The 15,113-nt window shown below is 31.5% G+C and overlaps 1 protein-coding gene across 1 annotated transcript; it reads left to right on the forward strand.

The window, feature by feature from the left end:
- The first annotated feature begins 2,851 nt into the window (after positions 1–2,851).
- On the forward strand, positions 2,852–7,928 carry LOC130448782 (zonadhesin-like). The gene is made up of 2 exons (XM_056786293.1): positions 2,852–2,998; positions 7,640–7,928. The coding sequence occupies exons 1-2, from the start codon at positions 2,941–2,943 to the stop codon at positions 7,849–7,851; spliced, it is 270 nt and encodes an 89-aa protein (XP_056642271.1). The 5' UTR covers positions 2,852–2,940; the 3' UTR covers positions 7,852–7,928.
- Positions 7,929–15,113: the final 7,185 nt, after the last annotated feature.

Consider the following 15,113-nt stretch of genomic DNA (forward strand, 5'->3'; position numbering starts at 1 on the left):
GGGTAGAACGCCTGAACGGACTCGGAATGGAAATCATCAATTTTTTTAATATATAAGGTAGATAATATAAATTTGTATAGACTCAATATTGATATGAATGATTTATATTCAGAATTAACAAATTTCAAAGTAATTTAAGGAAAAAGTGAGAAGACAAAGACTTCATTGGCCAAAAGTGGAGCCATTTATTAGTAAACACTTCAAAAGAATTTGAAAACATAACTACAATTGTATCATATCTACTTCCTGCTCCTGCTACCTCAGTATTTACTCAAAGAGTTTTTTCGTTAATTAATTCTAAGTAGCGGGAGGGTGAAAATAGAGCATCTATCAATTTAATTAAAAATGAGCTCTTTATTCATTTTTATTTTAGTTATAATTGCGGTTAGGCGTAAGAAGTTTTAAAATAGATTGTAAATAGGTGAGTTGGGCGAGAAGCTCTAAAAATATGTATTTGAAACACTAAATGAAAATAAAATACTGTTCATTGTTCTAAAATACAAATTAATATTCTTCATGGACCTCAATATACTTTATTTCTTGTTAAAAAAGTTGGCAACCCTACTTCTCATTAATCTCTTAAGCAGAAAGAAGCTTCTGTGTATAAACGATGCAAACAACGGTGCTTGTGGACCTATTAAATGATTTTAACGTTTTTCTTGAAGCTCCTAAAAACAACAATTAAGCTGTTTTATGAACGAAATCAGGTCGAATAAAATTTTATAAAATATTCATCGAACACCGAAAGGTATAATAAGCTAATTATTATAATAAGTACCATCAAAAACCTCACACAGCAGTTATATTTGTGAAACATTTTGGTTATAAAAGAGAAAACTGTGTGTTACTTGGGAAAGCAAGCTGTCTTAAATTCAGTTAGATGTCAATTTCCACCTTGGAAAGATAATATTTGAAGGCACTACACTTTAATAAATTCTATATTCTGAAATCGCAGACGGTTCGTCCAGTACTTACAGCAACATATGATAAATATTAACAATAATATTTTCAAAATAAAATAATATTTATCGGGTGGTTGAAGTCACGAAGTTTATCTTGTCTGTCGGACTTATTTCAATTATCGTTGATTCAAATAAACAAGCAGTTATTTTGGATAATAATTGAGAAACAATTGAGACTTCCAAATAAAATACAATGCACAATATAAAACTCAATAACCACCAGGAGACAACAATTAGCTGAAGCTTTTCTGATTACCAATAATACAATGTGAAGAAATGACTATACTCATAGGTATTAGAGCAATCTAACGAATTGTCAAAGCTCAGCTAACGTGTCGTAAGTTTGCGTTACGTGAAATTATTTGATCTATTCTAGACCTCATTATTTCCAGTTTTTTTGCAAAATTGCTACTAGAAGAAGTGCGAAATTTCTTTCTTGACGTAGACATGGTGAAACATATTGATTTTTTTCCTTAGAGGTACTTTCGAAACCTCTTATTTTCAAATTAGGAATATACAATATTTTTCATGGTAGTCAATGCTTTTGTTTTCGTTATTCATATTTAGAAAACCTTAGTTTCATTCCACTTGAATTGCAATAGCTCTTGAAAATGGAGCGCATCGTATTTGTGTCATTCAAACAAACTTTGCAAAAACTATATGATAATTAATACTTATGTTACCTGAATCAACCAAATTAGAAATTATTAAATATAAAATGAGGGAACTACATTTTCCAAATGGAGCCCATAGGCTTTCATAATTTTTGCAATTTCATAGGATATGCTCGAAATTTCGTTTAACATTTCGAAGCATTTCAAGACTTCTTTCATGTATTATTTGTCTATTTGTGATAAAAACTTTGCCAATCAATTCACCCCACATTAAATCAAGAGATCCCATAGGCAACTTTATAATCTCTCTCCTTTCAATGCATTGCATAAAAATTAAGATATTGCCTTAGAGTTCTTCCGTAACGGAAAAATTGGAAAAAGAGATCATTTTATAAGTATCCATCATGATATTAGATCATATGTTTTGAAGTGTTTATTATTTATTAATAATATTTAAAAATACGAACTTCATGAATGTCTACCTACATTTGACAGTATATTCAGTTTGTGTTCCATGAAAAGTATTCGTCATACAAGTGAGGCAATTTTGTCGATTTACGTATTCTTTCAGAACATTCAGCTGAAAACAAGATAATGGATAATTCATATTATTATTAATTTTCACAGAAATATTACAAAAATGCAGTCGTCTATCTAAGTTATCCAAGGATGGTAGTGAACGAAAAATCAAATATATTGTCTAATTTAATGTGAAATTCTAAATTTTTATTGAATCTGATATTAATAGAAAAATACTGATAATTTTTCACACGAAAGATACTTTTTAAGTGAAGTTTTACAAAACAATCAAATTTAAAGAAATGTTTACGTTTATGGAATCAGTAATATGAAGTATGTTGCTTTTCAGAAAAATATTGTTACCAACCTCAAATATCAGAAATTGGAAATTTTGGAAAGTTTATACTTGGAATGGAGAATGGAATATATTGCTATTGGAAGAGCTAAGGGACAATGAAAAAAGCAAAATAAAGCTTAAATAATGACATAATTTCGACGTCTATAACTAACATTCATATAATAAATTGCGAAAATAGAGTATGTAATTTTTTTTCTTTTAATCAACTGTATTATTGAATACTTTTTGCATGATTAGAAAGTATGTCATTTTTGCACCAATAATCAACAAAATTTATGATAAGTCGAAATGGTTGAATATCATGTATTTGGTTTAGCAGTGTAATTAATTACGTATTCATATAATTATCACCGTATACAATGAATAAATTCACTTTTCGCATGATGCTCACGTGACTGAGAATATAATATATAATTCGTTGGCATGTCTTTTGATCAACAGTTCATAGGAATTATTGAAATAGTTGAATTCCATATTAAATAACACCATGAACAATAGTTTCTTGTTATTTTTTGTTCTATTTTTCACTACCAAGACGATTAATGGTAAGCTTTTTTTAATGAAAATTCATCATATAAACGTTCAAATCATTGAACGAGGAACGAATCATCTTGTGTTACCTATACATTGATAATTAAATTGGTGAATAGATATTTCGAATATATTCTATATTGTATTCGGCTAGACGTATAAAATCCCAGTCATGTACTGAATGTGTTTTATTAGTTTATGAGTTCTCATATTTTTTTTTGTTTCTTGTTTCAATATGATAAATAGATATGCTTATCAATTCAAGATTTGAGAGCTCTATCAGCCAATCTGAAAATGTTATATATAAAATTCTTGTGTGGCGGTGTTTGTTGTCAAACTCCTCCGAAATGGCTCGACCGATTTTCATGAAATTTTGTGTGCGTGCAGGGTCAGTCTGAGAATCGATCGACATCTATTTTTCATAACTACAAATGTTAAAGGTGGTTCTCCTATTAATTATTGTTTAAATTTTTTATTCAAAATGTTCTGTTCCAATTTTTTCATGATACAGCATTCAAAAATACATACAACCATAAATGTTCACCTTTTTACAATCAACCCCTATTTTTATTTTATAATCATAAACTTAAATTCAGATTTTTATTTTGTCTTAAAATAAAAAAAATTATATTACTCTCAATTTTTCACCCTTCTACGATCAATCCCTATTTTTCTCAATCTATTTTGATCTCGATCCTCCGCTGGTCGATAACTGATTAACTATCAATCGATCAGTTACCCCCTCTTGTAACTACCTTTGTCACTATCCAGCACAGGATAAGGAAGAAGCCAGTCTTCTGTCTTACTATAAAGTTTTTGGCAATTTTTGTTTTGATTTTATTTTTGTATCGATCGTAGCAGTGATTATGTATTTCATACGTACTTTTCTGTGGAACTCTCATGTTAATTTTACTCTCATCGTTAATTTATCAATTTCCAGTACAATATCAATTTATTAATAATTGATAAAGACAGTTTTAACTCTCAGTGATCTCATAAACACGTGTACCGTGTCCCGCCAACAACGGCCATCACCTTACCTGTACAAGTTGTACTTAATAGAAACGTGTGAGTGTTTAATAAATATACGTGTTCTATTATTGTGATAGGTGAGTCAAATAATAAGCACACGAATACAATATTAAGTCACTGTTTTTCACCAATAAGTAATTTAACTTGATTTATGTATATGTTCTATGAACAGTCAGCAATGCCAGCAAGATGCAAAAGGGGCCATTTGAATCTATAGTCATGCAAGAAATAAAAGCACGAAGATCAGGCGAAAAGATGCAACAAAACAATGCAGATGTGCGTGTGAGCCTAGCGCAGTTACGTGAATCACAATCGCAAGAGGCGCGAGCTGAAAGAAATCAACAAAGATAATTGGAACGAGAAGAAACGCGCAGTTTTCCACCTGTTTTAGAATCTAATTTTTATTTTAAAGACACATGAAAACATGACAATCAAGCAACAGAAATATTTTAAATGTATATATAATTTGTTTCAGTAAATACGATACTTATGAAATTACTGATATCAGGTTCAGTAGGTCTCTGACTTATGGAATATTTATTTGATACAAAATTAAAAATAGTTGAAAATTCACCATTTATTTACAATTGAAATTTGAAGTGATAACCTACGGCTGCATGAGAGTATCCTAATCTGCCAATAAATGACCTTAGCGAATCATTTCAGGCGTTATATTTTGTACCTCTGCTCTGATTTCATCTTTATTTCTTGTGGAGTTTGAAGTGAATTGCCAAATTTCAAATAGTCCTAAAGAAATATACAGTAGAAATAAATCCAGTGATCATCATGACGCCAATAAAATATTTTTAGTCCACCCACCTGTGGACAGTGTTCAGGTACTGTCTAGCCTCAACAGCATAATGAGGTGGAACACCATCGTATTGAAACCAAAGTTCTTCCAATAACTGTGAATTATTAATTGAATTGATGAGTAAACGATTACATTTTGGTACATGTTGTTAAAGTAAACTGTGATATAAATTTACATCGCCAGGCTTTCAAACAATATGGTTTGTGATACCAAAATCAAATTGACAAAGTGTATCACAGAAAATAAGTAATTTTTTTATTATGCTATTTTATTAACCATAACGAATTTGGGATATTTCTTGTTCTTATCGAGCTATTCACATTTTAAATCTCGACATTTTTCTGGGAATCAGTCAGATCGAATTTCATAGGAAAATGATCTTCCCGATGATGAGTTGCTTTGTATAATAGACAGAAGAGTATCTTAACGAAGAACATTTTGGCTGTTGGTGACGACGACATATCCAATATGTCTTAATTGGGCATCTAAACCTAAATTTTACTCCAGTACATAGGGAATACATTTTTAATGTTAAAAAGAAGGGTTCTTTAACATAAATTTTATTATCTCTATTGATAATAAACATTATAATAAATTGAATTGTAGCAATCTGTTTAATGTGTGATAAATAGTGTTTGTGATTCTTATGTATATTTATAGTCCACTTTAACAAAAAAGGCAACTAACAAAAAAGTTAAAGGATACCATGCGTTAAACAAATATTTGCTGCCATATACGAAATTCCACAACAATCCTTTGTTATAGTAGATCATATACTTGTTTACCTCTTCTTCTTTATAACACTTCTTATAATGTACTTCTGGATTTATTGTTTCTTGGCAGATCTGGCAACAAATAAAACTAACGACGGATTATTTTAAGTATTAAGGTTCCTTTCTTAAGTCAATTAAATCCTGCATTTGAAGGCAATTATATAAGTCTTGAGGACATTTTAGAATGGATAGAAATAATATTATGTCTGCAAAGTCGATAATTTTGTTACAAAGTGGATTAGAAGGAATCAGATACAAAGGTGTTAGCATTAACTTTCTCTATTTTTCTAATATATAAGATATAAGGGTATTACACAAGAAAAAATCTGATTTTCTCAAGATAACCTCCTCCTTCAGCAGTACTGACTTTTGCATTATGCACTTCGTTCGCAGACTTGGCTTTCTATGATTTCGTTTCTCAAAATGTATGCGTCGGGGACGAATCCTATTGAATTAAAAGGTAATAGCAGTCTTCAGAACATTATTAGATAGCGTTTGAGGAATGGAATCCATATATTAAAATGTCATTGGCGTAAGTAAATAAAAATTAGAAAAAGCTTATAGAATAATTCCTTAAAATCCTATTTTTTCTTGATCGAACTTCAAAACTTGTGAGTGGCCATATATACAAAGGAACTTATATCAAAGCAAGTTTTGTATGCTAAATTGACGGTGTGATATCAGAGTAATATTTTTCTTATTTATTCAAAGTTATCCTAGCTGTGGGGTGAATTTAGACACACAATTTGTTACTTCTCCATTTATTCGCTCACTCATACTAGATACTATTCATAATAATCAACTTATATAATTTAAACAAGTTCACCGGTACTATTTCCTATTTCGATCCGTTTACTATGACATTCAATTATATACTGACTCTCGCTGCCAAACCAGCACGAATTTATACCAAAAAAATTTATAGAATGATTCTAGAAAACATACAAATAAATAGACAGGCCTTTTTAGAAATAAGTTCTGAAAAAATATAAACAAATCGTCACTGTGATAAAAACATGTAAACAGCTTTTCTGAGAATTTGGCTTTCGGCGCGTTCACCAAATTATAATTAACATTTGAAATCCATAACAATTATGCAATCTTTTTTGGGGGGCTTTACTCATAACGTGAAAGCATATTCTTGCAAGTGATAATTTTCTCACATTTTTTTAACAATATGAAGATGTATTTTTAGTTACCGTACAACTCATAACTATACTGTAAATGGAGCAGATGATGAAATACTCAAGAGGTTAATCTCCAGTTCTCATATTCTTATCCTATCTACAACTTTCTGAAATTAATTACTACACCATGAATGCATAAAACTGTAGTAGATCTTCAAGTAACTCCAAGTAATTTGCAGTCTCTCAACTCGCAGTAGAAACTATTGAAATATTAGGAAATCGTCCACAACATGAACCGCGGTTCGGTTTGGTTTAAGTTACGTCTGAAATTTGGCAAATAAGTCGGTTTGGGGAATTCGTTTGATGTTTGATTTTATATGTTTTTATCATAGCGGTAATTTGTTTACATTGGAAAGGCCTTTTTATTTATTTATCTGTTTGTTTTCTTACTTCTTGGAATTTTAAAAACTCCTTTCTGATATATAATCGAGCTTGTTTAGCAGCGAGAGTCAGTTTACAATCAAGAGTCATGGTGAACGAATTAAATAGAAAGGTATCCGGTAAATTTAAATAAATTAGAGAAGTAGTTATGAGAGTAGTGAATAGTTGATTATATATGTAGTGAATAATTATTATTATATAAGTTAGATGAGTACTGTAATTTTTTAAGTAAATTAAGTAAGTAGAAGAAATTTTGTATATATAAATTCATCCCACCGTTGATAAACAGTTTAAATAAATTAGGAAATGAGTGAAACATTACAGAAATTTATTGATGGACTACGATTTCTAAGTGACATTGTAAGTATTGTAAGAGAGGCAATAGACGTTTTCAATTCTATGAATTATCTCCGCTCTGATATCGAGATTGTAGATTATTTTCGAATATTCTGAATTACTTGTTTTTTACAGCCGGACTAATAGATTGCCCACCAAATTCAGAATTGAGGAGCCTTGGAGGATCTAACTGCTACACTCCCGTGCCCACGTGTCAAGATCCAAACCCATCGAATGTTACTAATCCGGAGGGAATTTGTTTCACAGATTTAGTAAGCGGGTGTTGGTGTAATGACGGATACTTAATGAATGATAACACATGTGTGCTCAAAGAAAATTGTCCTTAAGAGAATATGAGTGTGATATAATTTAGTTTTTGTGGAAATACATATGTTTACTCAAATAAACGTTAAATAGCTGACAATTAGTTTAAAATTTGTATTTCCAGTACCCTCATCAATCAAGAAGCAGAAGAATTTGAGCTATGATTTTTGTAAAATCACATACTTCTGTAGGCTTGGATTTTTGACGGTAGTGGAACTTTTTAAGAGTAAATTCTCAAAAGTCGAAGGAAATAAGCTTCAGGGTATAAATACTCAAAAGTCGATCCATAATAGTATTGAAATTAGGACGGCAACAAAAACAAGTCGATTCACGGATCTAGAGCGTAATGTAAATAAATTGGTTGGTATCTGGGATGTCGAAATTAATAATTGTAATGAGAAATCATACTGAGTGCTCTAAATTAATCCTAAACGTTATAATAAAATATAATAGCATGATTTTAAATGATTTGGTATTAGTGGTAGCGAACACATGATGAGAACACGATTACAGTAACTTATTGAGAAAGCGTTGTTATGATGGAAGGGGTACCAAATGCAAAATTTTTGCTTACATCGACGAAAGTGATCTCAGTATGTAGTATGAGTGTAAGTATTAACTCGAAGGTAACGAGTGAAGAAAGAGGAATCTAAGAGAGTATTTTATCTTGCATTGACGATATGCTAGATAGTTTGAAAAGCAAATACTGTTTCATACGTTGGAACTAGAATCTGGTCATTGAAAATTGGAGCTAAAAGCAGATGATAACAATAAAACTGCTTACTAGGAGTTGATTGAATAACATGCCAAAAAATTTCAAATACATTTAATAAGTTCCAAAAATTGACAAAGACATTTTGCTTGAAAGACCTTATTATTCTGTGGTAGAATTCTACAATTTCATCTTTTTATATTTTCATATTATCAAATATGAAATTGTGATAATTTTTTAACGACAAAAAGCTTATCTCTCTCTCATTTCGGCTTTGTAATGTACCACTCTCGAGATTTCAAGTATTCATGGAAAATGTTCTGAAAAGATTATCCAAAAATTTGACCGAGGAGCAGCTGAAGAATTCAGAAGATGTATTCAAATGACTTTCAGCTGATAGATTATTCCAATACTAAGTCAACTCTCTGAATGGTGGTGGTAGAGCTCTTCACTGGGACTGAGACAGATGCAATTTTTTTCCTCTTTGGGCAGAAAATAATCGATTCAGTTTATTTTGAACTAGATCGAAACTGTTATATCAGATAAAAAAAACTTTTGGCGGTAGTGAAGTCTGTAGAGTACTTCAGCCAGTGTCTCTGAAAAAAAAAATTAATTACAGTATTCCATTGGTTCTCAGATCAGTAGTGAAGTAGATGTTAACTTATCTGGCAAAGTTTATTAGACTCATTTAAAGCACTTGTCCTGGAATAAGGAATAGAACAATTCAGCAAGCTCATGAATAAACAAATATGACTGCTATAACTCTTTAAATATTACATCTTTAGCCACTATTTTTTTGGTTATTAGCGGAAGGTTTTTGCTTTTTCTCAGTTACTTATATTTTCTCAGTTATTAGTATGGTCCATAACTATTATATAATTGGTTGGAAAAAATCATTTAACTAAGATTAGCAGTAATTTTATAATTGTTGTATTTCAAGAAATTTGAAGAAATTCTATCAATCTTCTAACATACCTATCTTTTACATCCTCCAATAAGGATAACCAAATGCGACCTTCACTATTTTTAAATTTTGAGCTACTGAAGGAAGGAAACATGACAATAATGTGTAATCAATTTGTCTTATCAAACTTTTTTCAAAAAATATCCTTCATTGATTTATGTTTCATCTAAATAAGAAATATTTGATGTAATATTTCTATATGATCGCAGATTTTCTATTGATCTTCCGAACGAAGTCTTAGATGAATTTACAATCACAGTACTATTTCAACAGAAATGTGAAACTGAAGTAACGAGAAAACTATTATTCATTCACTTAAACAAGAATTTTCTAAGTGTTATAAATCATTGATTTAGTTACAGATGCGAATTAAAACAAAATATAATTCATTAAAATTCGTTGACAGAATGGTTTTAAAAGCTTTCCTGATTCATTAAAAGTGTAGAAGTACTTTGCTCAACTTATGTATCATCCTCAATATCAAATTTTATGTTTCAAAAGCACATAATTGAATCCAAAGTTCAACCTACTCCAGTGTTGCGCTACCATAATCTACCAGAATTACTAGACAAACAAATCATTCTTTGGAAGGTTTCCACACGATATATCATGAATACATTCACTGTGAATTTTTTTTGAGATAACGAAATTCTATGGTTACGTTGAATTTCGCTAAGGTCAAACTACGATATATATTTGGTTGGTAATGTATTGTATGAGACTATAGAACGGCAATTTCATAATAAAGAAATGGTTTCTTATATGTCTGTTCTATAGAACGTTTATTATTCAAAGTATTTCCCAATGATCTGAACATTTGATATTCATACTAATCTGAAAATTTCGTATATGGTAATATCAATCACAATCCTGTAATTCCTTGATATTTTCTATAAAATTCCTTAAAATCAACGATTAAGTTATAAAAAATCGTCATGCCATTTTAATTGGATCGATTTCTTTAACAATGGTATTCAGCACCAAGAATTTAGTCATACTCTACCGGTTAAGATAATAATTTTGATATTTAGTACGGTGATAATATTATAGTTATAATGAAACTGCATTCTGTAATTGTTACAAATAATTACAAAATTACAAGACTCCAGTTTTATTCTATAAAGGAGATTTAAAAACTCTAAAACTCAACGATGACTTAATACGATCCTCAAATTTCTTGGTCTACATATTAACGGTGCCCTTCAATGGTCTGTACATAGGAATATGTGCCTGAACAGACTACTTTAACAACTTACTACTCGTTATTCGAATAGCATTTTCGGTATGGTTTGCCTTTCTGGGGGTCTTGTAGTTCGCATCTCTTCAAATTGCAAAAAAGATCTATTCGTTATATTTATGGTTTGAGTAGTAGAACGCATTGCGAAATCTATTTTAGAAAACCCAAAATTCTAACTCTCTCCGCTCTCTTCATTTTAGAATCTGTTTGTTTGGTTCGCAAACACTTCCACAACCAATGCATACCTACCCTACTAGAAGAAAGAAGTTGTACATCCACTTGACTATACCTAATTCTGATCTGTTGAAAAATTCCATTATCTTCACTGCGAAGAAATTATTCAATCAACTACCTCCTGAAATGAAAATGGCAAAAACTGTTGATAAGTTTCGAGGCGTTTCTGCTTGTAAGATCTTATTATTTTTTGGTTGAGTTCTACAATTTACCATAGACTCTAGTGACTGGCATAATTCAATTTGTGATGTAAGATATTATATACATTATTACTATTACTACTATTGAATTCGATAATTATTTTTTATTTTCATAATATGTAATATAAAATTATGTAGCTTTAACCATAAAAATTTTCTAGTGACAATAAAGCTTATATCTCCATTTGGTTCCATTCGTTCTTCGGGATATTCCATTGATGACTACCCTATCCAATTTATTCCTTAATAACCGAATCGGATTCACGACTGTGACGGTCAAATAAGTACTTTCAGTATATTTTTTCTCTCCAATTCTTTCAAATACTCTTCGCCCACTTTCGAGTAATGCTTGGGATCGTTGTCATACTGAAAGGTAAATTGTTTGCTGATTAGGCGCTGGTCAGAACGTACTAAATTTTCCTCCAATATTTTCTATAGCCTTATTTCTTCAAAATAAATCAAGTTTTACTAGATTTTAGATCCAAAACTTTGACTTCGACTACTCCATAAAACTCTCTCCATTCTCTCCATATGTCCAATTTTTATGTTCTTCTGCCCACACACAACTTTTTAATTTTATATATTTTGAAAAGGCCAGATTTGTCCCTTTTTCTATCTACAACTACTCAAAAGCAGATTCCCAGATCCATCGATCTCAGCTGTTGATTATGGTCACTGATCAATACAATATGTTCAACTTCAGCGGTTGTGGTTTTTCGAGGCCACCGTAAACGTTTTCTGTCGCCAAAGCTCCTGGTGGATGCTTATTTTTCCACTTTGTATTCCACGGTACGTCGAGGTATTTCTGATACGGTGGAAATGGTACGGCTTCTTTCAACTATGCTATGATGACTGGATTAATGCACGAGTTTTAGCTGATAGCTCTTCGGTTTTACCAATTTTAAAACTTAGAAGTCTGAATTAGCGAGAATTGAAACAACTGGTATGCGAACAGGAAAATATGACAGTATAACTGATAGCACGTCACAGGTCTAGGTGGTACTAAACTACCACCATAAACACCGAAAAAATAATTCAAGATAGAAAAATATAAACAAATAGGGAGGTACGTGCAAGTTTTAACTTGTGGCACTCAGTGTTGTTGTTGAAGTGTATTATTTTGAAATTCAATGAATGGATTATGGAGAAGGCGAAAACTTTCCACTGGTAATGAATATCTATTTTTAGTAAATTTACTCAAGATAGAATCATTATTAGAGATATAATGATGAATACCAACTTACGCAAAAGAAAAAAGTAAATTTTTCAATGGCATGGTATTAATTTAGAAGTAGGGACTAGGAAGAAAATGACCAAAAAACTTGAATCTGGGGATATTTATATAGAAAATGAGGATGAGATAAGAAGAACGGACGTTAAGATGGATCATATAATCATTCTGGATATTTGAAAATAAAACCAAAGGATTAATAAACAACAAGCTTGGAGGTCATTTATTTAATAGATATGATCTTTCGTAATATTTCTGATATCTTCTAGTTTGATTTTAAGAGTCGACTCGTTATGCTGTCGTCTCCTCCCAAACTAAGAATACATCATTCGTATAATTGAAATTGCCAACTCTGTCGCTATTTTCAATAAGATGTTGGATACAATACTTTCAAATTCTCTCTCCTGTCATAACGGTTCTGAAATTTTCTGAAATTTTCCTATTGAAATTTGATTATATTTTTGGTTTCATTAAATCCGTTACTCCTCTCTTACGAGTAGTTCCCAAGATATATAGCTATCAGGTATGAATGCAATTATTTAATTTTTTCTACTTCTCACTATTCGGTATCTTACGGAGCTGCCGTGAGTAATACGGTGGTATCGTACGGTAACATCTGCAATCTGCTCTAGCTATCGCTCAGAGAGGGTGTGTCAATGACGGTCTGTGCATAAACCCCTTAAAGACCACCCTAGTTGGTCTAATTAACTCTTGACTCAGATATAAAATATCTCAGGGTGACCTTCAATCAGTGACTAACATGGAGACAACATCTTCAAGCAGTATGCCATTAAGCACGAACTGCTGTATAAAACTACCGTAGAGTGTTCGGCGGAACATGACGTTGAAAACCCAAAATGATGGAGTGGATGTACAAATCAATTGTGTGACCTATATTAAGCTATAAAGCTCTCATAAGGTAGCCACGAACAAAAACTAAAATTGGAGAAACAACCCTAGATAAGTTGTGAAGGGCGATAACAGTAACACTACAACTCATTCTAGAATGGCTTCCTTTGACGACTTTCATAGAAAGGGAAGCAAGTGGCCAATAAAGGCATACAAGGAACAGAACATAAGGCTGGTCGTCTCAGTATTCTAAAGAAATGTAAGGTGCCCATAGATATGATCATGGGCACCATGTCTTCCAAACTACGCCTTACCAAAAATTGAGGAATTATAATAATAAGCAATTGACAAATGCAGAGATTGCGTTCCCACGACTGCTGATGGCTCGAAAACGGACAATGGGCATGAATTTGTGGCCCATGAACCAATTTCGTTATTCCAATGGGCTCGGAACCTACCATTTTTCCAGCCAGAAACATATGCTATCCTTACATGCGCTGCTCGTTGCGTACAAGGTAGCTGCCGCAATTTTAAGATATACATTTTATCAGATAGCGAGCATTTGACTTTTATGGAATTGAGTCGAAGGTAGAATGAAACTGTATCGAACTTTTGAACTCAAACAAACAATTAAGTTATGCCGATCATCTAACAACAAAGACAAGCTGGGAAGAGTTAATGTTATGCTTACTGGCACTGTCCGGTGAAATACCATCTGAAGAACGGGGAAAAAATTCTTAACAGCTTTTGTCCCTTCTGTAAGAAACCGCAGGAAACCGCCTAGCACCTTCTTTATGAGTGCGAGGTAATCCATAAACAAAACTACGGTACTTACATTCAAGCTCTTTAAAGCTAGAAGAGTTAGGCTGCATAGCCATCAGACAGGTAGCTCACTTTGTAAAGTCCTTACTACCTGTATAATGAACAAACCGGTGTACACAATAGGTCGAAGTGTTAGCGAGGTAGATTCGGGCTCTTACACCGTTGTTCATCTAATCTAATTTCATCCGGGATAGGTAAATGATACCGTCTATAAACTAAGTAGTGTAAAGGTCTTTCTCTAAATAATGATAATAATGGTAATATGATTCCGTATTTCTTGAAATAATTTGTTTTGTAAGGTATAGAGGTCAATTGTAAGTGCTTCAAAATTAAACAGTATAATTTTATTATCTGTAGCTCTCTTATTCTTGAACGTAATTTTAATGTCACCAGAATGAGTCAACGAAAGGCGGAATTATTATATAAACTCCTTTTTTGTAGCGCTCTCTATAGTATAACTGACTGAAAGAGCAAAAAAGTGTTTTTGTAAAATAATCTAAATCAATATAATCTAGATAAATCACTAGAGGGCATAATTGAAGAGCAAATTTTTTGTAAATTTACCCAATTAAGTAGCACTCTAAATACAATAATAGAATTCTTTAACTAATTGTTAGTTTTTCCATGTTACAAGATTGAATTTATCGTTGGCGTTGTTTTATATACCTGTTTTAGATATTATGATTTCTCTTGCCATTTTTCAATAGAAAAATTATAGTTTGAATACATCTTTTATAAGGGAACTGAATTTATATAAAAATAGCAAAAAACGCAAGTCAACATCTTTTTTCTGTCCCTAGACACCTTAAGGAATGTGTAAACGACTAGAATTTCTCTTCAATCGTCTAGTAGGCTCATGAAGTGAGTTGTGTTGAATTATTTCAATTATTTAACAGAGTTGTATTTGTTTGTTTGTGAATCGAACCAAAGAATATAAGTAGAAACCTACAAATTTGTCAAATATAAGCAAGTAAAATTTGAAATATGAAAAAATAATGAATGAAAACAAGAATTCAAAAAACGATAAAAAATAAAT

This window comes from Diorhabda sublineata, chromosome 9 (assembly GCF_026230105.1).
Source record: "Diorhabda sublineata isolate icDioSubl1.1 chromosome 9, icDioSubl1.1, whole genome shotgun sequence".
Lineage (NCBI taxonomy): Eukaryota > Metazoa > Arthropoda > Insecta > Coleoptera > Chrysomelidae > Diorhabda > Diorhabda sublineata.